At 41.6% G+C, this 24985-nt stretch overlaps 1 protein-coding gene across 1 annotated transcript in view; it reads right to left on the reverse strand.

Annotated features, from left to right (window-relative positions):
- Nucleotides 1-24985, reverse strand: part of ATP10D (ATPase phospholipid transporting 10D (putative)) — a 118460-nt gene that overhangs the window by 3644 nt on the left and 89831 nt on the right. Inside the window, 8 exon segments of the mRNA XM_027103038.1 lie at nucleotides 1-142; nucleotides 3258-3445; nucleotides 7295-7399; nucleotides 8605-8685; nucleotides 13378-13578; nucleotides 16296-16421; nucleotides 17424-17500; nucleotides 20134-20440. Of these exon segments, the coding sequence (XP_026958839.1) occupies nucleotides 1-142; nucleotides 3258-3445; nucleotides 7295-7399; nucleotides 8605-8685; nucleotides 13378-13578; nucleotides 16296-16421; nucleotides 17424-17500; nucleotides 20134-20440 (1227 nt within the window).

The following is a 24985-nucleotide window of genomic DNA, read 5'->3' on the forward strand; positions in this document are numbered from 1 at the left end:
ATCTGTCAACTGATCCATCTTTCCAGCCCCTTTCCACTTCTTGAGAGCTTCAGTCCTGTCCTCTGCAGGCAGTCTGTCAAAGTGTTTCGCCCTCAGAATTGGAGATGGGAACAGGGATCCCTGAAGAACTCTGTATATAAACCTAGGTTACAAAAAGCATCACAGAATTACATTCCCCTCAAATGCATTATGGGACACAAAAAGTACTCACCAATTAGAAAAAGTAGAAGTGTCTGGTGACCCTTCTTGAGGTAAAGGGGGAGAATAAGTGAATTATAAAATGGAAAATATAACAATATTAAATTAGTATTTGTGAAACACTGAGAAAATAGTGAGTTCCTGATTGTCAAATAAATAAAAAATAAAAACTGTAAAAGTAGAGATACCAATAGTGCTACAGCCTTAATGTTAAGTTAAATGAGATAATACATATAAAGCAGGCCAAGCGTTGGCACACAGTAAGTGAGTATTTTTTTAAATGCTAGCTATTAGTTTCCTATGGCTATTGCAGCAAATTATCACAAACGTGTCCCTTTCAGTCCAAGCTGACAGTATTTATGCTGCTATAGCATTCACAAAAACCTTGTGAGTCTCCAATGTATGTCATGGGTATTTACAGCATTAGATAAGAGGGTCCTCCACAGATCTTTCCTGTATATCCCATCTCCTTCCTTGGTGACTGCTGAGATGGCTAAGAGGATCCATGAGTCACACACCTAATCTCTTCAGCACTAGCAAAGGTTGCCCAGCTACACTCTGGGCCTTCTCTCCAGAGCATACTCCCAACAGCCAATCTCCTAATTTTAGCAAATTTGAAATCTGGATAGGCTGAGAATTTTCTAAATCTAGTTCCTTTGGGCTTAATAGTACTTCCCTCAGTCTCTTTTCTCTCACATTTTTCTGTAAGCAGCAAGAAGAAACCAGACCAAACCTTCAAACATTTGCTTAGAAAACTCCTCAGCTAAACATCCAAGTTCATCACTTACAAATTCTGTTTTTCACATAACAGTAGAACACAATTCAGCTAAGTTTTTTGCCACTATATTGCAAAGATCCCCTTTCCTCCAATTTCCAATAACATGTTTCTCCTTTCCTTCTGAGACCTCACCAGCAGTGCCTTTAATGCTCATATTTCTAGCAACATTCTATTTATGATCATTTACGTGTTTTCCAAGATGATATGGCACTCTCTGCCCATGCTTCCTCCTTGCTTCTGAATTTGCACCAGCAGACACTGTAATGTCCATACTTCTATTGACAGTCTGTTTAAGGGAGTCTAGTATGTTTCTATTATGTGCCTCAAAATTCTTCCAGGCTCTGCCCGTTATCTAATTTCAAAGTCTATTTCACACTTCTAGGTATTTGTTACAGCAGCACCCACCTTTCTGATACCAAAGTCTGTATTAGTTTCCTACAGCTGCTGTAACAAATTACCGTAAATGTGCTGGCTTAGAATAACAAAACCTTATTCTCTCACAGTTCTGAAGGCCAAGAATTCTGAAATCAGTTTCACTGAAACAAAATCAAAGTGTTGGAAAGGCCATGCTCCCTCTGGAGGCTCTAGGGGAGAACTCATTCCTTGCTCCTTCTGGCTTCTGGTGGCTGCAGGCATTCCTTGGCTTGTGACCCAGAGATCTCTGCTACCATGGTCAAAGCGCTTTCTCCTTTTCTGTCAGTGTCAAATCTCACCCTGCCTCTCTCTGATAAAGACACTTGTGAGGGCATTTTGGGCCCAGCCAGATAATCTCCCCATCTCAAGATCCTTAATCACATCTGCAAATTCCTTTTTTCACTAAATAAATAAAACATTCACCAGGTTCCAGGGATTAGGACACAGATGTATTTTAGGGGTCAGTTTTTTCAGCTCACCACAACAATATTAGATAAAATTGTACCATTAATGCTCTTGAAGAAAAATTTCAGGCTATAACTTAAAAGTTAATTGTTTCTTCGTAAATTCTAAAAGTTCATCTTGTCAGTTTTTAATCTGAAAGCTGGTAATAACAGTGAACACTACAGTACCATCTCAGTTTACCAGTGATATTAAGTATACAACTGTAACCACCACAGAATGACTCAGGTGGGTTTTTCTTATGCATTTCTAGAACGGATGTCTTTCAGCAACAAAGGGTTTGTGCCCATTGTGCCTTATGATTGTGTTACAGACTGGGGTTGGCAAACTTTTGTCCAATGGACCAGACAGTAATATCTCAGGTTTTGTGAGCCAAATAGTCTCTGTTGGAACTGTTCAACTCTGCTGTTGTAGTGCAAAAACAGCCATAGACAATATTTAAATTAGTGAGTATGTCTATGATCCAATAAAACTTTACAAAAACAGGCAGTGGGTCAGATTTGGCCTGTGAGCCAATTTGTCAACCCTGTTAGAGAATAATATTGAATCACCATTTGATGTTCCTATCATGTTTAAAAAGGTAGAACAGCTATTTGCTATAGTGTTTTCAGCTAAACAGATAGATTTTATAAAACTATAAAAGGGAAGAGCTCTAAACAGTTCAAGAGATCTATAGATTAGAAACCCATGTATACTTCTTAGCCATTTCCATCCCATACGATATGAGAAATCAAGTTAAACTAAAATGGGAAAGAAACTGAAGTCAGAGAAGGGAGGTAAGTTTTCAGTGTTTATAGATCGTAGCAGAGATACGTGTCCCTCAGTATCCATTCTTCCTTTTGGAAGCCCCCAGATTTTAGCCATTCAGAGTCTACACACCCAGGTTCTAGTTAATGGGATATGACCAATGATGTGTACCACATCTGGGTCATGACAATACAAAAAAGAATAAAAAAGAAGAAAGATGGAAAGCTGCATGCCTTCCATCTTCTCTTTCTCCCTCCTGCAGGCGGAGATGCAGGGATGCAGGGACCCAGGACCTGGATGTGCTGGTGGTGAGTCATCTTTAGTCACGCAGATGAGGGCAACGCCCTTGGGAGACGGCAGAAGAAAAAGAGGAAAGGAAAGGATCTAGGTCCTCGAATACCTTTGTGGAAGCAAAGCTGCCCTATCCCTGTGGACTATCAACCAGACTAGGATTTTCCTTGAGAGAGAAATAAATTTTTTCATTTGCTTAAGCCACTTCTGTTCCCTGGCAAAAGAGTTAAAACCAATACTTTAACTAGTACAGACTGACTTTTCCACTACTAAACAGGATGGTCTACTGTCTATTCTCAGCAGTCGCTTGATGAATTCTAAGCCTATGACTTCACTTACTCTCTTGATGATAAAATAAACACCATACCTGGGCAGAAGAGCAACACAGGTTGTGAGAACACAAACTAAGTAGAACACTGGATCCAGCATGTGCTCCTGCATAATCCAATAGGGGTTGGATGGTGGGTTGCAAGTTACACACATGGCTCCAAAAACCAAGGCAAAGAAAAAATAAGACAAGATGCTCCCAACGATGACCAGCATGTGGATCCAAGTCTGCAAGATAAGAAAAGCAGAGGAGATGAACACGCTCTGATAACTTTGCAGCCTGGCAAAATCTGCTCTGTTGAAGAGACATCACACTCCAAGCAGTGGGTGAATGGTGTAACAAACCTTAGTGAACACAACACAAAATATTGAAGCGAGGAGGCAAGAGCACCTTTTGTGAATCGCTCATATCAGTGTTTAAGTTCTATAAAACTACGTCAAATACCAAAAAGTAACTCTGGTGCCTAGTTTACTTTGTATTGTCCATGCACCATGAGGTGTTAGGATTTTCTCCTTATTTTTCCATATAGTCACTTACTGGTCTACTTCTTCTTTAAGATAATAGCTTAATCCAGTGAACCTCAAACTTTATCCATTTAAGTAGGTGGTAGACATTACTGTTGCTCACCAATATTCTCATTCTCTCCTCTAATAAGCACTTGGGAGGATTGCATTTCCGCACACCCTTGAAATTAAGCATGGCCACATGTCTTGCTTTGACTGATGAAACATGAATGGAAGGGATGTGCAAAACTTTCTGGTTAGAAGCATGGAAGAGCTGGTGTGCAATTCTCCATACTGTCTCCTTTCCTTCCACGTTTGACCAAGAAGTTCTTCTTGGGGATAATTCCAGGTGGTACAGCTACGAGACACAGCTTGGGTCACTGAGCCACCTCTCAGAGGATAATTTCTCTAGAGCTGTCTGGAACCTTAGTAACTTTACATGAGCAAGAAATAAATCTCTGTATATCACACTATAACCTATCCACCTTCATATCTACATAGAGCTTGCATTATTATTTTTTTAAATTTTTCTGTAAACTGGCTATCTAATTAAGTAAATTTATTTACAAAGAAAAGCAGATCACTACCTTAAATGTAATATCTGCATTACCTGTCATAACAGTGATGAGTCTGGGGTCTGATCTGTCTTTGTTACAAAGGGAAATTAGCAACAGTTATCGCGAGAAAAAGTAACAGCTCCAAACAGAATTCTTCTCTGACATAATCTGAAGTATGAGAGAATCACCTTCATGTTGTGCAGTAGTCAGTGTTACTTAGTGCAGTGTACAGTCCCACCTAAAATCACTGTGTATACCATGGTGGTATGTATTACTCTTTTGGGGGAAGACTGCTTTTGTTCATCATTTTCATTCTCTAGGGCTATAATTCTCAAACAAGACCCAATATTCTCCATTTTCCTCTTAATCTTGCGAAGTATTTCTCCAGGGTAGATAGCTTCACAGGAGTCACAAAGGCTGCTCATGTTTTATAAAGACACACAAAATGCTCAAAAAATGTTGGCCCCATTTTTTTTTTTTCTCAAATGCTCTTGCTTCCCACTGAGCCCTGAATTTTTTTTCCTTTAAGAAGCACTTTTGGCAAGTGAGATGTGACTTGATGGAGTTGACTCGTTTAAATAAATGGATGCAGTGAAAGTCAAGGGACGCTGGGTAAACACTGACAGGGAGGTGGGAGAGGTAGCAAAGGGATGGTGCGCAACAGTGTGAAGGAACCCAATTCATATTCTCAGAATGACTGACTCTTACTGACAACAGACCTTCAGAGGCCATGAGCTTTAGCCTTCCCTGGTGTGAGAAACAATTCTTTAATGATGCATCCTTTATAGAGTAGTCACTGTTCTCGGCACCTAGCTTTCACTCCCCTTCTCTTAGTGAAGACACCCAGTGCTATGCACAGTCTTGGTAAACTATTCCTCCTCTCGCCAAAGCCTATGGCTGGAGCTAAGGAAACAATGCTATCACCAGGGACTGAACCTGGAGCACAATGAATGAGGCAAGAGCAGAGAGAAAATGACTGGGGCCAATTCAGACCAGAGTACCAGCCTGGTAAGGCTGTCCATTGGTTTCTGTTCCCTGATCTCTGGAGCCACTCTGGATCCTCGGGATGTTTTTTTGTTTGTTTGTTTGACCGTGATTTTCAATATATTTTGAATAACTTTTCCATTTGCTCAGGTTAGTCAAAATAGATTGCTGTTGCTCATAACCACTGAACCCAAACGGACGCTTGACATGTTAGGGCCTCTGGAACACTAATCAGTGTCAGAACTTCAGACACTTCCTTAGGCAGTAGCAAAAGTACCTACATAATTGCTTAAAAATGAAATTCAATAGATATTTAAACAACCCCAAATATTTTAGTTCTAGAATTCTCTTTACTCTTCCCATCTAGTATTTGCAGATATTAACCTTTTACAACACTTTAGGCTTGTAAGGTTTGGTTATAGCAGGTTATAAGCAAAGCAGGTGATGTCAAAAATATTCAGCCCTATTTAAGAAATTATAAATAATCTCAATATATAACTTTGTATAACATTTAAAACTATAACCTCATTCAGGGCTTCCCTGGTAGCGCAGTGGTTGAGAGTCTGCCTGCCGATGCAGGGGACACGGGTTCGTGCCCCAGTCCAGGAAGATCCCACATGCCGCGGAGCGGCTGGGCCCGTGAGCCATGGCCGCTGAGCCTGTGCGTCCGGAACCTGTGCTCCGCAACGGGAGAGGCCGCAATGGTGAGAGGCCCGTGTACCGCAAAAAAAAAAAAACAGAAAAAACCTATAACCTCATTCAGCTATTTCCTGTTTTCAATGCATCACCACCAACATGTTACATATACCCCAAACACTGGTTAGTCATTTAATCACTCATTCATTCATTCAAATATTTTTTGAGCACAAACTGTGTGCCAGTCTTGTCCTAGATACTGGTATACAGTGGTGAACAAAATAAACATGAACCCTGTCCTCAAAGAGATTATAGTCTAATGTAGAAGAGAAACACAAATAGTAATCACATAATTAAATGAAGAATTATAAGTTATTATTAGGACTATGAATAAAAACAAGAGGATGGTGTGAAAAAATGGATGGTTAGGGAAGGGCTCTTGGGAGAAGCAGCACTTTTTGCTGAAACCTAAAATAACATTTGAGCTGGGTAGAGTACAGGGATCTGAAAGTGGACTAGGAATGCTCCCATCAGAAGATATGGTCTGTGCTAAGGCAGTTTACTTGCCAGACATGGGTGGGATGTTCTTCACTTGCAGAAAAAGGTTTAAAGTAAAGCTCTCTTTATCTGAATCCTTCATTTTGGCTTTGCTGTAGAGATACCCTGCAATCTTTTTTTTTTTTTTTTTTTTTTTTTGCGGTACGCGGGCCTCTCACTGCTGTGGCCTCTCCCGTTGCGGAGCACAGGCTCCGGACACGCAGGCTCAGCAGCCACGGCTCACGGGCCCAGCCGCTCCGCGGCATGTGGGATCTTCCCGGACTGGGGCACGAACCCGTGTCCCCTGCATCGGCAGGCGGACTCCCAACCGCTGTGCCACCAGGGAAGCCCCCGTGCAATCATTTTCATGAAAAGACTTAACTTTATCATTAAGCTGGCGACTAAGTTCAAAAAGACCTAGTTGTAAATGAAATGAATGGTAAAAATTCTAGAGGGAGAAAAGTTTTCTCTTTGTATTATGAGAAAAGCATCCAATCATCACTTACAAAAGTCAGTATACCAGGATTACGACATTACACCTGTTTTCCTTTTAGTTGAAAGGCAACAGCTTGGTCTTGAAGGATGCTGTCCGTAGAAGTGTAATTGTTTCTCCAGCCTGACTCACCTCCACTAACCATCCACACCGTGGAGACCACCAAGGGGACCAGGCAGGTGTTCTCCACTCTCCCGGGCTGCACATTAACCTCAGCATAACGGCACTCAACGATCCACGAGAGGGGTCGTGGATCACCCTTACTCCTTGGAGTCATTACTCTTCTTATGACCACTTGTCTTGTAGGCATGAAGACAATTCCCCCAATGAGTTTCAGGCTACTTCAGAGGCAGGAAAACGACTCACCAAACTCTTGCTTTCAATGACCAGATGGAGGAGAATGATGAACAGAGCAGCTGTGTTCAGGGGGTTTCCAAATGTAAAGATGTCAATGTCTGAGCCCTGGTAGGTCTACAAAGAGAGAATAAAAGTTGGTGATCCTGGAGAGTTGCGTACCCTCAGTGGCACAGTATCATCAGTTTCATCACTCTATTCCACGGCCCAAGTGAGGACTGAGTCCCTTTCTTCAGCGTTCCTGATAACTGATCATTTAGGAGAAACTTGAACGTTTTTAGAAAAAGAGACTCTCTCCCAGACAGGCCATCTAAATTTTGAACTTTTTGGTTGGAATTCCTTTTTATTCTGAATCATAATTCATTTTCCCTGATCCTTTTACTTATACTTCCAACTCTTTGAGGTATAGAGAAAGATCAGATATGTTCCACTTCACAGAGCTGAAAATCTTTGAAGCAGGTACTATGGCTAACCTGAGTTTATACCTCGGTTAAGTAAACATCCACCCCTCTCATACGCATATGTCTTCAAAGTCCTTAAAGGATTCCGCAAATGACACAATTTTCTGATGGTTTACAATTCTAGTCATTCTCTTCTAAATACACTTCAGATTGCCTTATCTATATACCTCTTGAAATGCAGTATACCTAGAATATGCTAGCTGGGTAAATTCAAGTAATTTTATTTGAATAAAGAATGAAAATGGTTAACTTAGAGACTATTACCTTTTCCCTTTTTATTACTGAACTTTTGTTAACCATCCATGATCATATTAGTGTCTTCTTCCAGGGAGGGGTGTGTGTGAATGGGCAACTACATCATGCTGCTTTGTGTTGGCCTAAATTTTTAAATTCACTTACACATTCTCTGCTTAGTCACATTTCTTCCATTCTTTACCTGTATAACAATTTTTTTTTTCTTTTAGTTTTGGGGAGCCTACTTAAATTTAATACTCTGAATGTCATCCTGGTAGAATTAGCCCAGCACTCACTAATAACAGCTTTCATATCTGACTTTGCCTCTCTGATTCTGACTCATTTAATTATAAGCCAGGCTTTCAACTTTAAAGTCATTGATGAAAACTATCAAGCAGTACAGGGCTAAAAAAGAGACCCAAGAGGACTCAGCTAAGCACTTCTCTCCAAATTTAACCCATTACCTAACATATTTGGGAGGAGTGTTATAATTTAGTCAGTAAATAATCAACTTGATTATATGAGCAAACTACCCTAATATACCCATTCTATATGCTGATACTGGTGACAGAGTACAAAGAAGTACCATTGATTAACAACAAATCCTTTGAGTGAACAAGGACTTACATAGTAAGGCACAAAGAAGCAGACCAGGCTTTGATAAAAGGCATCCAACAAGGTGATCCAGAAGGTGAGTGGTAAGTGTGCCTGAAAATGAAACAGACATTGGAGAGGGAGTAAGATTAGTAACAGTCAAGCAAGATCAAGGAACAACACAAGCCAGTACTTGTTTTTGCTTCTCTGAGAGAAAACTCTATTCCTTCATTCTCTCATTCACAAAACAGGTGGGATTTGTAAGTAGTAGTGGAAGAATGAGGGGGTGATAATTGAATGAGATGAGTTCACGGGGGAAAAAGAACCCTGAAGGAACTCTTCTTCAACTCGTATTGCTTTTATCCTTGGATCAATCTTAAATCTACCTCAAATAAGGATAGTAGTACTAATTTTCCATTTCCCATTGATCAGAAAACACTGTTTCAATACTTCTCCAATCCATCCACCTTTATTTCCATTACTCCCTTCATTCCAATTCACCATCAACTCTCTATGAATGATGGGAGAGCCATCTAACTGGCCTCTTTGCTTCCTCTCTCAGCCCTAATCCAATCTTCCCACAGCAGCCAGATGGTTTTAAAAAATGTAAATCAGGTCATGCCATCTCCCTAATTAATCAAACTGACCCCCCTCCTATTCCTCCAATGACTTCCACTGCATTTCCCATACAATCTAAGTTCCTTACCATGGTCTAGGAGGTCCTGCATGGTCTGCCCATGGAAGCCCCTGCTCTCCAGGGCCACCCACCTGTTCTGTCATTCACCGTCCTCCCTACACACAGACTTCACCCTATTTCTCAAATATGCCAATCCCTTCTTTCCTCAGGGCTTCACCTGCGCTGTCATCTCTGCCAGAAATTCTTCCTGGACCTCCCACATGACCAGTTCCTCACATTCATATCCCAGCTCAAATATCACTTCCTCATAGAGGCACAGACCCCAGACCAGTCTAAAAGTCATGCCCACTTAATCATTTACTACCATGGCATCCTTAGAAGTCTCTCATCACCATCGGAAATAATCTTATTTGTTTACCTAATGATTTTATGTTTCTCTCAACAGAATGCAAGCTTCATAAAGTGGGACCCGGGCTCTCTTATTCAAGGGATTAAAACAGTGCCCGGTACATAGCAGGTACTCAAATATTTGTTGGATTAATAAACTATTCTTATATAACTTCTCATGTGCTAAACTGCTTCCTACCAAAAGCTTGTAGAAACAGAGAAAGATCAAGTAGAGATACCAGTCAAGTGACTGAAAACAGGTTTTCAAATAAAAGATAATTCTGATCAAATAGTAATGTGTGTGCAAAAGGATTCTGAGGCTCCATTCAGACCCAGTAAGAAGGATGGAGTGCCACAGTGTATTAGTGATGTCTGCCATGAACAAAAATGACAACATATGTATCATATCCCTGAGCTAGTCTTCCCTTCTCTTAACGTGTTTATAGTCTTATTTCCTTTCAAATGCAAAAAGAAACTGAAATTTTCTTGAAAATGTGTAATTGTCTCCTAAAGCTTTATAAATATACAACATCTCCATATAAATTCTTCTGTCCTTCAAGAGATTACACTTAGAAGTTCTACATCTTTTTTTTTTCTTTTTTATCTCTTTGTCCTCTGTAAAATCAAAGCAATGAAGATTCATCATTTCCAGTCTACTTTTCCCTGTAGCCTCTTTTACAATTTTGTCATGGGAAATGAGGGACTCTTCTACCTGCCTTTCTTCATCCAAGTGTCCATAAACTCTAAGCAGAAGCACAATCAAATGGTGGAAGAAAATGTGGCAGAGTCAAAGGGGCAACCAAAATGTCACTGGACAAGAGAGAACACTTTCAGGATAAGTTAAAATATAGCTTCGTGCTTCTGGGGGAACAGAGGTTGCTCAAAAAACCTAGAGCCAAAAGGTTAACAAGCACACTTTCTCCACAGTAATGTGAGCAGGGGGAATTAGGGGTAGAGAAGGGTCATGGATAAATGAAGGGCTGAAGGGATCTCCTGGAAACTGAGAGGGAAAATCTGGACATGAAGTCAAAGCCAGGAAAGAAGGCTGTGTGGGTGATGAGAGATGGGTAATAGACGATTGCTTCTTGGAAGGGACGCTCCTGGCTGCAGCCTTCCAGACTCATCTCCTTTCAAGGAGAGAGATGCTATAACCCTGGGAAGTATATTTCATGACACCAAAGACAGGAAATGGCCCAAGCATAAAATAGAGTTTGTTTGGAGGCCAAGTTCAAAGGAAGGACAACTCTTCCGGAAGGTAACGTCAATGAAATTAATTACCTTTTATCAATAGCCACATGCTGGGACTCTGCCTGCTTTACCACGTATTATACAACTGGCCAGCTTAACAGAACAACGTGTGCAAAGGCTTGACAGCAGCGTTCAACAACAGGAAACAATGACCTCAACTCTTCCAAGGGTCAAGACCAATTACAGTCTTCAGGCTGAACAAATGGGCTTTTAAAACACCAAGCTATGAAAACGTTAAAGGTCTGCTTCTACCCCTCTTTCCCCAATGGACTTGGAATTTAACTTAGACCTAGGGTACAGGACAATCGTCATTAATATCAACCACATATTCCTGCACCCTGGCCTTGAGCTTTAAGTCAGATTGGACTTTTTTAGGAAAACCTCATGTGGTTCTTTGATCTGAATGGGTTGGATGATATTAAAGGATTGTAAGGATTTCTTCCTCCCTGGAAGTTGACTTCTCTCCTCCATGCTGCTCCATGAGCCTAAGGACATTAAATTACCCTCCAGTCTCAAAAGGCAGTTCAACCCATAATAAAATTGGATTGATGAAAATAAATGCATCTTTTTTTTTTTTTTTTTTTTTTGCGGTACGCGGGCATCTCACTGTTGTGGCCTCTCCAGTCGTGAAGCACAGGTTCCGGACGCGCAGGCTCAGCGGCCATGGCTCACGGGCCCAGCCGCCCCGCGGCACGTGGGATCTTCCCGGACCGGGGCACAAACCCACGTCCCCTGCATCAGCAGGCGGACTCTCCACCACTGCGCCACCAGGGAAGCCCAATGCATCATTTTAAATTCAGGATTTCCTCGAATTTTTGGTTAAGTCCGGAGTTGGGGGTGGGGTAAAAATAACAATATTGAGAGCGCAATCTTACTTAATCCTCACACCATCTCCATAAAGTAAAGAAACCGAGTACAGGCAAGTTAAATACCTTACCAAGGTCACATACCACTGAAGCAGAATTTAAACTCAGGCTAAACATCACCCATCATTTCTAACATGTGCTGCTCTGGGTCAGCGTCTTTAGAACAGTGAGGCCAGTCAAGTCCGACCCATGGATTTCTCACGATGGGTCTCATTTTCGTCTCTCCAGTCCTTTTACAGGAAACCCTCCTTCCCAATCCTGTCCATAGGGTTCAGCTCTGTCCTCAGGAATGATCTATGGCCCAGGCCTAGTCAATGAGAAAATGATCTTTCTAGCCACAATGATAAGCACAGCCAAAGGCATGGGACTCAAGCTGGGCCGAGGAGTTGTAACCAGCACATTGACAGTTGCTTTAAGACTAATGCTGTTTGTCTACCATTACTCCTGGATTTTGCAGCTATGAGAGCCAATATATTTCCATTTTTCATTAAGCCAATTTGAGCTGGTTTTCTGTCACTTGCAACGGAAAGAGTCCTGACTAACAGAGTCCTTTTCTCAAGGCTAGAATATCTGACCAGACTGGCCCCTCAGCTTTGTCCGCTTATACGTGTCTACAGGTTGCTGGTCCACCTCAGTCTCTGTGATCCTGGCAATGTCCTCAGGAGAGCACTTTGGATTTCTGGCCATTAAACAGCGAAGGGGTGGGGTGGGGGGGTGCACCCAAGGACCAAAGATAGCATCAGTGTTCTTTCTGCAGCACAGCAGGGGATCGGGAACCGGGGTTTCCCTGTACCACCCATGAGCTCGGTGACCCAGGCAGATTACTTAAAGTACCTCCCTGTGCCTGACTTTCCTCATCTAGTGTCGATAACGATAGCATCTACCCTGCAGGATCATTTTGAGAAGTCGATTTATGTAAGTTAAGGACTTATAACAGTGCCTGGCATTACATAAATGTTCATAAGACCATCTCAATGCTGGTTATTAATTGTGTAAAAGACAAATTAGAAAAAAAAAGCTTTTAAGACAGCTAGCCCAATTAATCGGCAACTACAATACTATAGATAAGAGGAAATGAGACATAAGGGACATATCGGAGGTGGACGGACAGGACTGAGTTAAGGGGAGGTGTGACATGCGTTTAGGGAGAGGGAACCGTTAAGTTCACAGCACTATTCTGCGTGACAGCAGAACCTGAAGAAGTTAAGTTTGGCTTTAGAACCAGACTAATAAGGGTTCCCATCCTAGCTCTGCCATGTTTTAGCTGTGAGGTTTTTGGAAAAATTATTCAGCCCCCCTGAAGTTCAGATTCTTTCTCTTAGAATGGGAACAATACCAAGTCCTCTCTCAAAGCGCTTTGTGAAGATAAACGGGACAGGGGACATTTAGTAGTGTGCACAAAAGGCAGCACCGTGGGGTCTAGTAAATATTAGATATTATTAGTTGTAAGGTCTGAGGACTGGATTTCTGCTTGTAAATACCTAAGATCTTTCACAGTTTTATTTGTGTTCATCTCAGAAGCGACTGACTTCATAGCTGCCGTGTTAGTACAGATCTTTGGAAACAAACAGATGAGTCCAATAGTTTTCAATACCCGACAACACTGGAGCTGAGCGGCTTTGAGAGCAGCTACGTATCGGTCTCTGTGCGTTTCTGCCATACACCCACCTCTGTCTTCTGGCCGTTCCTATAAAGCTCAGGCAGTCGCATGAGGGTCTCTGCAGACACATCTTTCTCCAGGACACCGTAAATGACGGGAGGGGCGGATGTGAAAAGGAGGTTGAAGAAGATCAAGACCCAGTAGTCAGTCATGGATGTTCCTGAAAACCCACAAAAGAACTGGTACCAGAAAAGGAGGTTCACATAGGCCTAGGGACACAAAGAGGAACATGTGCGTCTTAGAGTCAGCAATGCGTGCTAGGACCGCACACGCCACACGCTGCTGTCCTGAGCCGTGTGATCTCAGCCCCTCCCTTCCTCACTCACAGAATGGAAGACCACAACTTACCTTGCAGCTTTTTTTGGTAAACTAAAACACACACACACAGACCATTTACTATGTGGTGCTGGCACTGTTCTAAGAGCTTTAAAGAGAATACATTTAATTTTAGTAACAACTTGGGAATTACTGTTGTTCCCATTTTACAGATGAGGAAAGTAAGGCACGGAGAGGCTAAGGAACTTGCCCAAAGTTACCTGGCTAACACGTGGCAGAGTCAGTATTCAAATGCAGATGTTCTAGCTCCAGATGAAGAGAATCTAGCCCTGTGCCTGGTATGTGGCAGCCATACAACAAGTGTTCATTCTCTTGCTTTCTGGGTTCACAATTATTTTTTCCTGGTGAAATGGGATGGTGTCGGTTGAGTGGCCAACCATCCCAGTTTGCTTGGGACTGAGGAATTTCCCAGGACATGGTACTCTTACTATAAAAACTAGGACAGTCCCAGGAAAACCAGGACAGGTGGTCATGCTAGAGGCCAGGCACATACATAGTTTCTTATTTTGTCTCACACAGAGTAAGTCCATGATAGCAAAAGCTCTGTGCCCTGAAGCAAGGCAGGCCACAGGAAAGGTCACTGGGCTTAGAATTAGGGGGTCTTGTTTCAAGTCCTAGGGAAACTTCCTATTGACTATATGACTTTAGGTCATTTTAATAACCTCTATGAATTTTGGTTTCTATGTCTGGAAAAGGGGAATTATACGACATCAGGTCTTAGTATCAAGATCCAGTTAGCAACTGCTCATGACCTGAAAAATGCCTTTTGATCGATTTTAATTAATTGATTAAGATATTATTGTTGGCACCATAGATACACTGAAACACCTCAGGATGGGGACCACAATCCTTAGAATAGAGTTTCTTAGTCTAGGGTCCATGGATATGCATTATGCCTCACTCCTGAAAATGTACAGGTTTTAGGTATATGCGGTTTGGGGCACTATTCTGGGGAATGAATCCATAGTCCTTATCACTATCTCAAAAACTGCCCAAGATGCAAGAACCGTAGTCTCAGAAAGCTAAGCTATTCGAATGGCTTCTGATACTGGCCCCGTTCTCCATAGTTTATAAACCATTTGTTGTTTGGCTAGGCAAGAAAGAGGCAGAAACAAGTCAGGAGGATTTCAGTGTGAATGGCCATCAGGGTTTACGGAGCAGAACGGCCCCAGGGTCCTTGCTCCCTGGTGATGTTCTCTCTACTAATAAACACCCCCTCTCTCCAACTGCGTGTGGCATCTTTTTTTTTTCCATGAGACAAAATTTTAAATACTTAACAACAGTTGGACATTTGTTTTATCATAATGTCCTAGTCTCTTTCTAATATTAGTTAGAAATATGGAGTTAAAAGGAAGGGGGAGAGGATGCAGTGGACTGCATCATAATAGAAGAGAAGGTAGAAAAATGCAAAGGTATTTTAAAAACCTGGGAGATGGGCTCCCCTCTAAAAGTCATTGACCACTAAGTCCTAGAATTTTAAGTTACAAATCACAGCTTTCCCCAGAATCACACGGACAGAGATATTATACATTTCAAATATTTTCATACAGTATCAAGGCTTTCTTAAACTTTGACTGAGTGTGCTAATTCCAATTAGGAAAGTACTGAAAGCTTCCTGAAAAGTTCATCTTGCTATAGGGAAAAAAATGCTCCTGCTGACTGACCGACAGACAGACAGACACACATGCACGCACCGATCTAAATTACATATTTGGGATATCCTAAAAATGACCCATTAAAGTCATCTTTTTCCTAAAGATGGCATTTCAACAGAGTGATGTAAATTTCTGTTTACTACTAACTTGCTACATAGGCACTTTAAAGACCAAGAATAAATGTGGTCTGAAAATCATGACATATTTACATAATCACCCCACCTAGAAGGGATTTAGGGGAAGCAATCTGAGGTCCACATGGGTTTATGAAAGAGAAAACTGAAATTTAAATGGTTTGCTGAAGATTCGAAGCCAGGAATCCTACTACTCAAACTCTGCCCTTCTATGAATTACATAGTCAAAATTAAGTTCCTTGACCATCCAATAGTTACCAAGCACAAACACATTTTACAGGCTTGCCAAAGAATTCTTCCTCTGGGAGTGCTAGCCAGCTACAGCCTAAGGCACTATACTGGGTTTTCATCTGTATCTGTGTCTTCAATATACCACATGGGACATCCGTCTGGGGACAACATATATATATATATAGTTTTTATATCTCCTGTAAAATTGAAGAAAACCTTTTCATTCTCCACTGACAGAAAGCATTAAACATTTCATAATTCTGCTTGTCACAACCTTTTTATGGAAGGTCAAAAACTGGATTCTAAACGAATCAGACAGGGCTTAATTGAATTTAAATGCATAGGGAATAGAAAATGCTAGCAGATGGACAAGCCTAGCAATCTGCTCTCAGCAGCTGAAACACAGCACATTCCCAGATTATTCCTGGTAAGACAGCAGAAGTGCTCCTGGCTGCTTCCCAAACATCAACAAGCAAAGTGAGCTCAGCATCGGGCCCTTCCTCTTCACCCCTTACACAAGCTGGAGTGGAAGAGAGAAGGGAGGGGGGCGAATTTTCTGGAGCTACATACCACGTTCTTGTAGAAAAAATAGAGAATCATGTTGGAAAGTCGGGTATAACACCAGTGCCCGTGGACAAGGAGTAGCTTGCTGAGATGTTTAAACTGGGAAATGGCAAAGTCACTGGCCATCACAGCCTGCAGAGGCAACGGGGAGAGAACGTCACCCTGAGCAATGGAACATGTTAGAACAGACGCAACATGGCAGCCTAACCGCCAGCAGGCTCAGACTGGTCAAATATGTGGTTTAAACCTAAGACCGGAAAAAAAAAAAAAAAAAAAAAAAAAAAAACCTTCAAACAAACAAAAACCCATGAATACAGAGCCTTAACGGGTTACCTGGAGTTACCACTCAGTTTTCCAATGTGGTCCAATGAAACAAAACTTCTCTCCGGTCACCATTCATGATGTAATTTCAGCAAGTGTACTTTCCCTAGAGAGCAGCTCCCTTACCCAGAACTCTGCGCATTACAGTGTGCATTTGCTTCTCCTCCATGAGGAGAATGTTAAAAGTATATAGTCGTGACTTCATGTGACTCTGTATAATGTAGCAGGCAAAGGAGGTATTTGAATTTCTCATCGTTTAGAGAGATGTTGTAATTTATCGTTCTCGGGAAACCCTAAGCCTCACGTCCCACTTGCCTTTGACAGTACTAGCTCCATACGTGACAAGCAGTCTTCTGGACAAGCCTCTATCTGAATTTTGTGCCTAAAACACTATTCAACACACGTGTGCGCACACGAAAGTAGGACAATCCCACTTCCCTCATTCTCTCCTATCTTTCCCCCTCTCCCTCTCTCTTTAGGATTTTTAGATATTTCATTCAAATCCTTAGTAGCTCTCATCAGTGTCAAAAGTCATACAGCTATTGCAGCGCTAAAAATATATATCCTTATGACTTAGACAAGTTATATATTTTTAAACTGAACAAGTGGGCCACAGAGCTAAAATTACCCAGGGAAATTACCATAATACTCACCCAGTAAGTAATCAGTGAACGAATGGCTAAACGTCCTGCCACCCACTCCTGAGCTAGCCGCAGACAGCCTCACTCTACCACAGAGATTTGACCATGGAGAATGCTGCCTTTGGATGGGCAGGTCAAGTTCGTGGTGTTTGGGTGCACAACATCCTCTCACCTGCATGCCTTCTTGACCTGAGATCCCAATCCCAACGTCTGCCACTTGTATCATGCTAACATCATTGGCACCGTCACCTTTGTGAAACGGAAGAAAAGGTGAGAAACATATGAGGAGCAAAGAAAAACTGCCCACTGTGCCAATCGACAGTGGCCATTCAAACAAACAAATCCTTCAAAGCTTATCCCATGTCTCCAAGTTGCCTGGAAGCTAGCTAAGCACAAATGCAATGTGGCATCCCACTGCCATCAGGAAGAATTCCATACTCAACACTACCTTAAAGTCCTTCACGCTACAGCCCCTACCTGGACTGACCTCCCCTTTCTCTCTGTCACTCATTCTACTTTCAATTTTCCAGATACACCCTACTCCTTCCAGCCCTGCACATGCTGTTTCTCTATTCTTATAACACCGTCCTCATCACCCCTGCCCCACCTTGCTGGATGTCAAGGGCTCTTGCGCTCAGCTTAGATAATCACTTCCTCTGGGAAGTCCTTCTCATGTTCCTTTTAGATTCAATGCCCCTTCCTTAGGCCCCAAGCACCACCCTACGAATCTCTATCATATCTAGCATGGTATTAAGCTTGCTATAGATTTCTTTGTCTTCCCAACACATTGGAAGCTTCTTTAGAGGAGGTATGACATTCCTGCTGGTAACGAACATCTGTTGTTCCCAACTGCCCAGCAACCTTAACTTGTTTTCTGGTAATAGTATCCTGATTTTCCTTGGGAACTCTGAGTCCATGAGTCTCTGAGCCCAAACCACCAGATTTGGGATGGGCAACTGACTCAGGCCTGGACAATTACCACTGCCTGTTCCCTGGCCTCAGTGGTTGGTTCAGAGATGGGCACGTGATTCAGCTGAATTGATAGAATTGACATGTCCAGGGCTCTAGCCTCAGGAACAGATGGATCCAGCGGCTTGAACAATTCACTCATTTATATGCTCATTCAATAAGATAGTTAAACAAAATTTCACCCTAATCCTGACACTTTATTCCAGCAACTTGAGAAGAGGTGCTATCTTTTCTCTCAGGTTGCTAACAGGATAAAATACAAAGGTGGGAATTTTCAGTAGCTGTACCAACACCCTGAGGGGAGATGCTACCTGAGACTGAAAATAATCCAGGTGGAAACAGAGACTATAAGAGATGGCTGAGTTCATCTTGCTAATGTCTGAACTTTGGAGTGTCTCAGAGCTTAATCTCACCCTGTTTCTCTTCTCCACTTACACTCATTTTTTTGGTAATCTCACTGATAATACTATCGGGGCTTTAAATATCACCATTAGACTTACAATTCCCAAATTTATGTCTCTAGCCAATTCCTCATTGCTAAATTCCAGACTTTATCTCCAGCTGCCTACTTGACTCACTGTTTTAGACATCTAATGGATTTCTCAAACTTAACATGTATAAAACCCAACTCCTGCTTACCCGACTCCATCTCAGTAAATGGCAGCTCCGTCCCTCTGTTCTCGAGACAAAACCTTGACGTCCCCCTTGACCCCTTCTATTATATAACATATCCAATCCGTCAGCAGATATCAGCAGCTCTTTCTTCAAACCACGTCCATTATCTTACCACATCCCACCACCTCCTCTGCTCCTACCCGCGCTCGAGCCACAATCATCTTTTCCCTGAATTATTTCAATAGCCGCTCAACTGGTCTCCTTCCTTATGTCCTTACAACCCGGTGGCTCCTCTCAACACAGCAGCCAACGTGATCCTTTTCAACTTACGGCAGCTCACGTCCCTCCTCTGCTCAAATTCCTCCTGTGGCTCTCTGTCTCTTCAGATAAAAGCCAAAATTCCTAATGGCCTCCAAGACGCTACAGGACCTGGTCGCCTGCCACCTCTCTGTCCTTCACTAACCTGCAGAAAACTCCTCCCTTTGCTCAACCTACTTTGGGTTTGAACACACCAAGCATGGTCCATTGTCTTCTCTGCCAGGAATGTTCCCCCCCACACCCCCGGATCTCCTATGGCTCCCTTATCATTTCCTTCAAGTCTCTGCTTACACACAATTTTATCAGTAAGACTGTCTCTGAAAAAATCTATTTAAAATAGAAGTCGCTTCCGCCTCCCCCAATGCTCTGCATCACCTGACTTTGCTTTATTTTTTTCAATAGCATTGGTCACTATCTGCTCTTATATTTTTATACCTTTTTTATCCCCCCACTTTTTACTGCATCACCCTCCTCCTATACGTAAGTTCCTTAAGGAAAGGTACTTTGTCAGTTTTGTACACTCTTGTATCTCCGTTGCCTAGAAAAATGCCTGGTACATAGAAGGCACTCAATAAATAGCGGTTGAATGAATAAATAAATGAACTGTTCATATTCTTGAATTTAACTTTCTCGAAGGCAGAACTCATGAATTTTTCAGGTTTCCGATTCAGTACATTACCCTCCTTAACCCAGATGATTTGGGGATCTGACATGTACCACAGAGTCCTATTATATCGTTTTCCATGTCACATCTCTACCACCTGGTTCATAAGAGGAGGCCAAATAGGTGATGGAGGGGAAAGGGGAGGGAGTGAGGGGACGGAGGAGAAAGAAGGGAGGAAAGGGGAGGGAAAGCGGGGGAGGAAAAGGACAGACCGAGAGAAGGGCAAACGTGTACAGAAGAAAGGACAGACAGAAGGATCAGCCTCTGGTGTGACACGAAAGTGAGAAGTGCAGGGCTGGGTTCCACTTCCACTCACCGATGGCCAAAGTCATCACCCGGAGATGGCTTCGAACCAGTCTGACCACTTCACTCTTCTGCAGGGGCGTGGCTCGGCAGCAGACCACAGCATGGCAGCGAGCAGCCAGCTCCAGGAACCGCCTCTGCAGACTCTCCTGCAGGGCAAACTCCAGGGTCCTCCCGTTGATAACGAGTCCAGCTCGCAGCCCTGAGTCCGGGGGCGCGGGAGGCTGGTGGAAAGCCTCACTTGATGCTTGCTCTGGAGAAGCTGGATTTTTCTTCTGAAGTTCTTTCAAGATCGTGTCCATCAGCATCTCACAGGCATTCTTGAAACGAGAGGCAAAGACAGTTAGCCTTGGGGCTCCCCTGCTGGCCACATCCAGCTATATTTATCATTGCTATTCTTTAACATTTGCTTCATCAAGTCAACCCCAGGGAGTGAATAATCGGTTACTTTCCAAGACCTCACAGCGCTTCCACAGAGACTTCTGTGTGTATATGGGGACAGGATAAAAGGATGGGGTGCATCTGACTTCCAACTGTACAACGCAAAAATAGTTTTAGAATTTCTTTCTTTATTTGTGCAATTTACCTTCTCAAACCATGAATCTCAAGAGCCCTTCGGTCTCATTCTCTCATTTACTACCTGCTTGACTTTAAGCAAATTAATATAACCTCTGAGCCTCAACTTTCTCATGAGAAAAATTCAAACGTCTACATCGTAATTCATTGTGAGGAATAAGTGAAACAATATTGGGTTAGCCAAAAAGTTCGTTCGGGTTTTCCGTACGATGTCTTGGAAAAGCCCAAACAAACTTTTGAGCCAACCCAATACATGCACGGCTCCTAGTGTAAAGCATGACACAGCAGAATTTAAAACAGTAATAATTATTTTTCTCTTCTTTTTTTATCTTTGTTGTTTTTTTTTGCGGTACGCGGGCCTCTCACTGTTGTGGCCTCTCCCGTTGCGGAGCACAGGCTCCGGACGCGCAGGCTCAGCGGCCATGGCTCACGGGCCCAGCCGCTCCGCGGCATGTGGGATCTTCCCAGACCGGGGCATGAACCCGTGTCCCCTGCACTGGCAGGCGGACTCTCAACCACTGCGCCACCAGGGAAGCCCTATTTTTCTCTTCTTTGATTCAACATATTCACTCACTTACTATTTACTGAGAAGCTACTGTGTACTTGAAAAAAATTCTAGGTGCTGGAGATATATCAATGAGCCAGAAATCCCCACCCTCACCGAGTTAACATTCTGATCGATGTTCTTAGTGGCCTTATCCCATTTGGTGTGCATACATCCCTCCACTCTCCTCACCCCACGCTTGTTAGGAAGCTCTTTGAAGACAGACAGCACTTTTAATTTACTTTCAAAACCTTCCTAATGCCTAAAAGAGGGCCACGTTAAGCACCCAATAGATATTCATTAGATGAATTCTACTCGAGAACATGAACAATAAACTTATACAGAAATTATTGTGTCAAGTGACCACTAAGGACAGAGGCAAACAAAATCCTGGAACGGTGCATTTAAGTTTATACACTAAGGCTGAAATAGTTTATTCACGAAAGAGCCCCTCACACTCAGAGGCCATTTACTCTTATTTCAAATGCTATTTTATCAAGCATTTCTCAACCCAAAGCAAAATAAGATGGGAAGTAGGTATGAATACGTAGGCACACAGACACAACAAATACTTAACAACCACATAAACTATAAACAAGAGATTCAACTTCAAACTGGAGCTACCTGGCAACCTTTACCACGAGAATAAATCTGATCCCATATACCTCAAAAGCCCCCATGGAAAAGTATACAAAGATGAATCAAAGATGCTCAGCATAGAATAGTAAAAATATATTTTTAAAAACCTTCCAAACTTTGGTTACATTAAAATGGTATATTTAGAAGGTGACATACCCTGCAGTCACTGAAAATCAAGACCTCTACTAACATGACATGATGGTTAAGATATTTGTTAAGTGAAAAAATATAGCCATAATACTATACAACCGTATACATACAGTCTGTATAGCATTCATATGCTCATACTGCAGGGTGCAGTCTGACTGGATGCCCTTCAAGATATGCATGTCAATTACCTGGTTTTACGACTGTAGATTGATTCTAGATATTTTTATTCTCTTATTTGAGTACAAAAGTGTTTAGTTGTATAAATTAACTATATTTTCTTTATAGAAAAAATATACATACACACATATAGTCAATCTTCATTATTTGCAGATTCCATATTTGCAAATTCACCTACTTGCTAAAATTTACCTGTAATCCTACGATAAAGGTGCTTTCTTGGTCACGTGTGGACACGCGCAGAGTGACGGAAGATCTGAGTCATGCAACACACACCTTTCCAGCTGAAGCTGAGCGAGGTGATGACTTAGGTCAGCTCCCACGCTGTAAACAAGTGCCCTTTTCACTCTCCGTCTGGTGACACATTTTTTGCAGTTTTGTGCTTTCTGATGGTGATTTCACTGTTTATAATGGCCCTAACTGTAGCCCTTCAATGCTGTCTAGTGTTCCTATGTACGGGAACGCTGTGATGTGCCTTATGTAGTAAACGTGTGTTAGACAAACTCCGTTCAAGCCTGAGTTATATGCTGTTGGAGACAAACTTCGTTCAAGCCTGAGTTATACGCTGTTGGTCATGGGTTCAATGTTAATGAATCAACTATATATGTATAAAATCACACATATATAATATGTATAAAATTATATATATGATTACATATAATATATATACAAAATTATATATGTAATATATATGATTATATACATAATATATATGATTTTATATATATATATATATATATATATAAAAAATAAGGTGTCTTTAAAAAGAAACATACATGAAACAAAGTTATGTATTGATTGGTTGATGAAAGTGTTCTGACCAGAGGCTCACGGGAACCTAATCCTTCATTTCCCATAGGGGCAATGGTTCAGTTTTTACTACTTCAGTATTTCAGCAACTTCATAGAACTTAACTCCATGAATAATGTATTTATACAGATAAATAGATATAGGTTATATAATATGTATCATAATACCAAAAGCATGCTTGACAAGTAATCAGCTGTCAGTGCTTAGGCAATTCACAACCTTTTGGAGTCTCAGGCTATAAGATGGGGATAATTTTATCTGCTCTACTAGTTATAATGGTCAAATGAGATCATGTATGAAAAAGGCTTTCACAGATTCTAAGAAACATGAATATAAAGAGTTACTATCTCGGAAGAAAATTTTAAATGAAATGAAAATAAAACTGAAAAAATTAAATGATGAATCCTGAAAGGGAGTAAATAATCCAGGATATGAGTCTATTAAAAAAAGAATCGAAATTTATGAGAACAGAAATTATGTAAGGTTTGTAAGTGGCTACATTTACCATAACCTAATTTGCAAATTTAGGAACCAAAGTTGATGGAAACCTGTAAAGTTGAGGTACTACACTATAGATATGATTGGACAATCCATCGGTTGCCAGGTGGCCCACTTAAAATGTCACAGGAGCAATGTCCTTCGCTAAACAACAAATTGGGCTCATGACCTTCAATTCCATTTTTAACTCTTAGCATATGAGGGGTGGAGAGTGGGAAAAAGAGAAAATAATACAGTGACTGAGCCCCTACTATGTGCTTGGGATTTTATATGCATCGACTTGAGTCATTATAGAACTCAATTAAATTATGTTCACTCACTGTGTTCCGTTTAGTTATCTGAAAAATTGAGGTGAAATACCTACTGATAGCAAAAAAATCTTTTGTATTTAGAGCAGTCCACAGTGGATACTCTATAAAGACTTGAGTTGGTAGTTTTAAATACCTTTAACCATAAATTGTATATTTATAAATAAATTTCATAATACTAATGATTTTACTGCTCACAAAAATGGCATAGTCAAAACTGAACACAAATGATTTATTACTTTTACTTTTAAAAGTTCATTGAACCCCTTTCATCTGCCAGGCACCACATTAAACAGTTTATATTTTCCCATTTCATGCCCACAACATCCCTGTGAAATAGACATTACTCTCACATTACAGGTAAGAAAATGACTCAGGAGGGGAACTCGCCAAGGTCACATACCTGGTCACTGGCAGGCTAAGCATTTGAATCCAGGTCTTACCAGACTTAGGGCACGTCCATTTTAGTGACTAAAATGACCAAGCATTTTCTTGTGCTCGCTCCCCAGCTGAAACTGGGATCTGCCTGGTGGCTATGCTTGTGGGTCCCTGGGCCACTGTCAACTGCCAAGGAGAACTCACTCTGTGTTGAATAAGGAAAATTCTCTTTCCTCAAAATGTACCATCTAGTTGGGTATTGACTGAGGCCTGACCATAAAAACATGGCTAACCAAACGCGGCAGCCTGTGACCAAGACCCAAGATGTGATCCAGGTGAGAAGCTCCAGAGGATTTCTGAGGCAGGTTGCTATGACAGAATGGATGCGACTGATAAAGGTATGACAACTGAGGAAGGAAGGAGGAAGGTTTTCCAAGCAAATTAAACAGTATGCACAAATCTCAGTATCACTATACTAGGAATCTTCTGAAAAAAATAAAATGCCTGTTTAATTGATTAGAACATCTGTATTAGAGATTAGTGGCAGGGGTGGAGGGAAGAAGGGGTATTAGAAAAATAGGCTGAATCCAAATTTCTTAAATTCCTTCTCCTCAAAAAAAAGGAGAAAAAAAAATCCAAAATCCCTTTTTTCCCTGCCCTTAAACAGTTCTTCCAACTTTTGATATTCTCAGGTGCACTAGCTAAGATTAACCACTAGAGGGCAGGATTATCCTCTGAGCCTAATTTTAGAATTACCAGGAAAATACTTATTCACCTGACTCCAA

The sequence above is a fragment of the Aethalodelphis obliquidens genome, unplaced genomic scaffold (assembly GCF_003676395.1).
Source record: "Aethalodelphis obliquidens isolate GAN/ISIS:26980383/991018 unplaced genomic scaffold, ASM367639v1 scaffold6, whole genome shotgun sequence".
Taxonomy (NCBI): domain Eukaryota; kingdom Metazoa; phylum Chordata; class Mammalia; order Artiodactyla; family Delphinidae; genus Aethalodelphis; species Aethalodelphis obliquidens.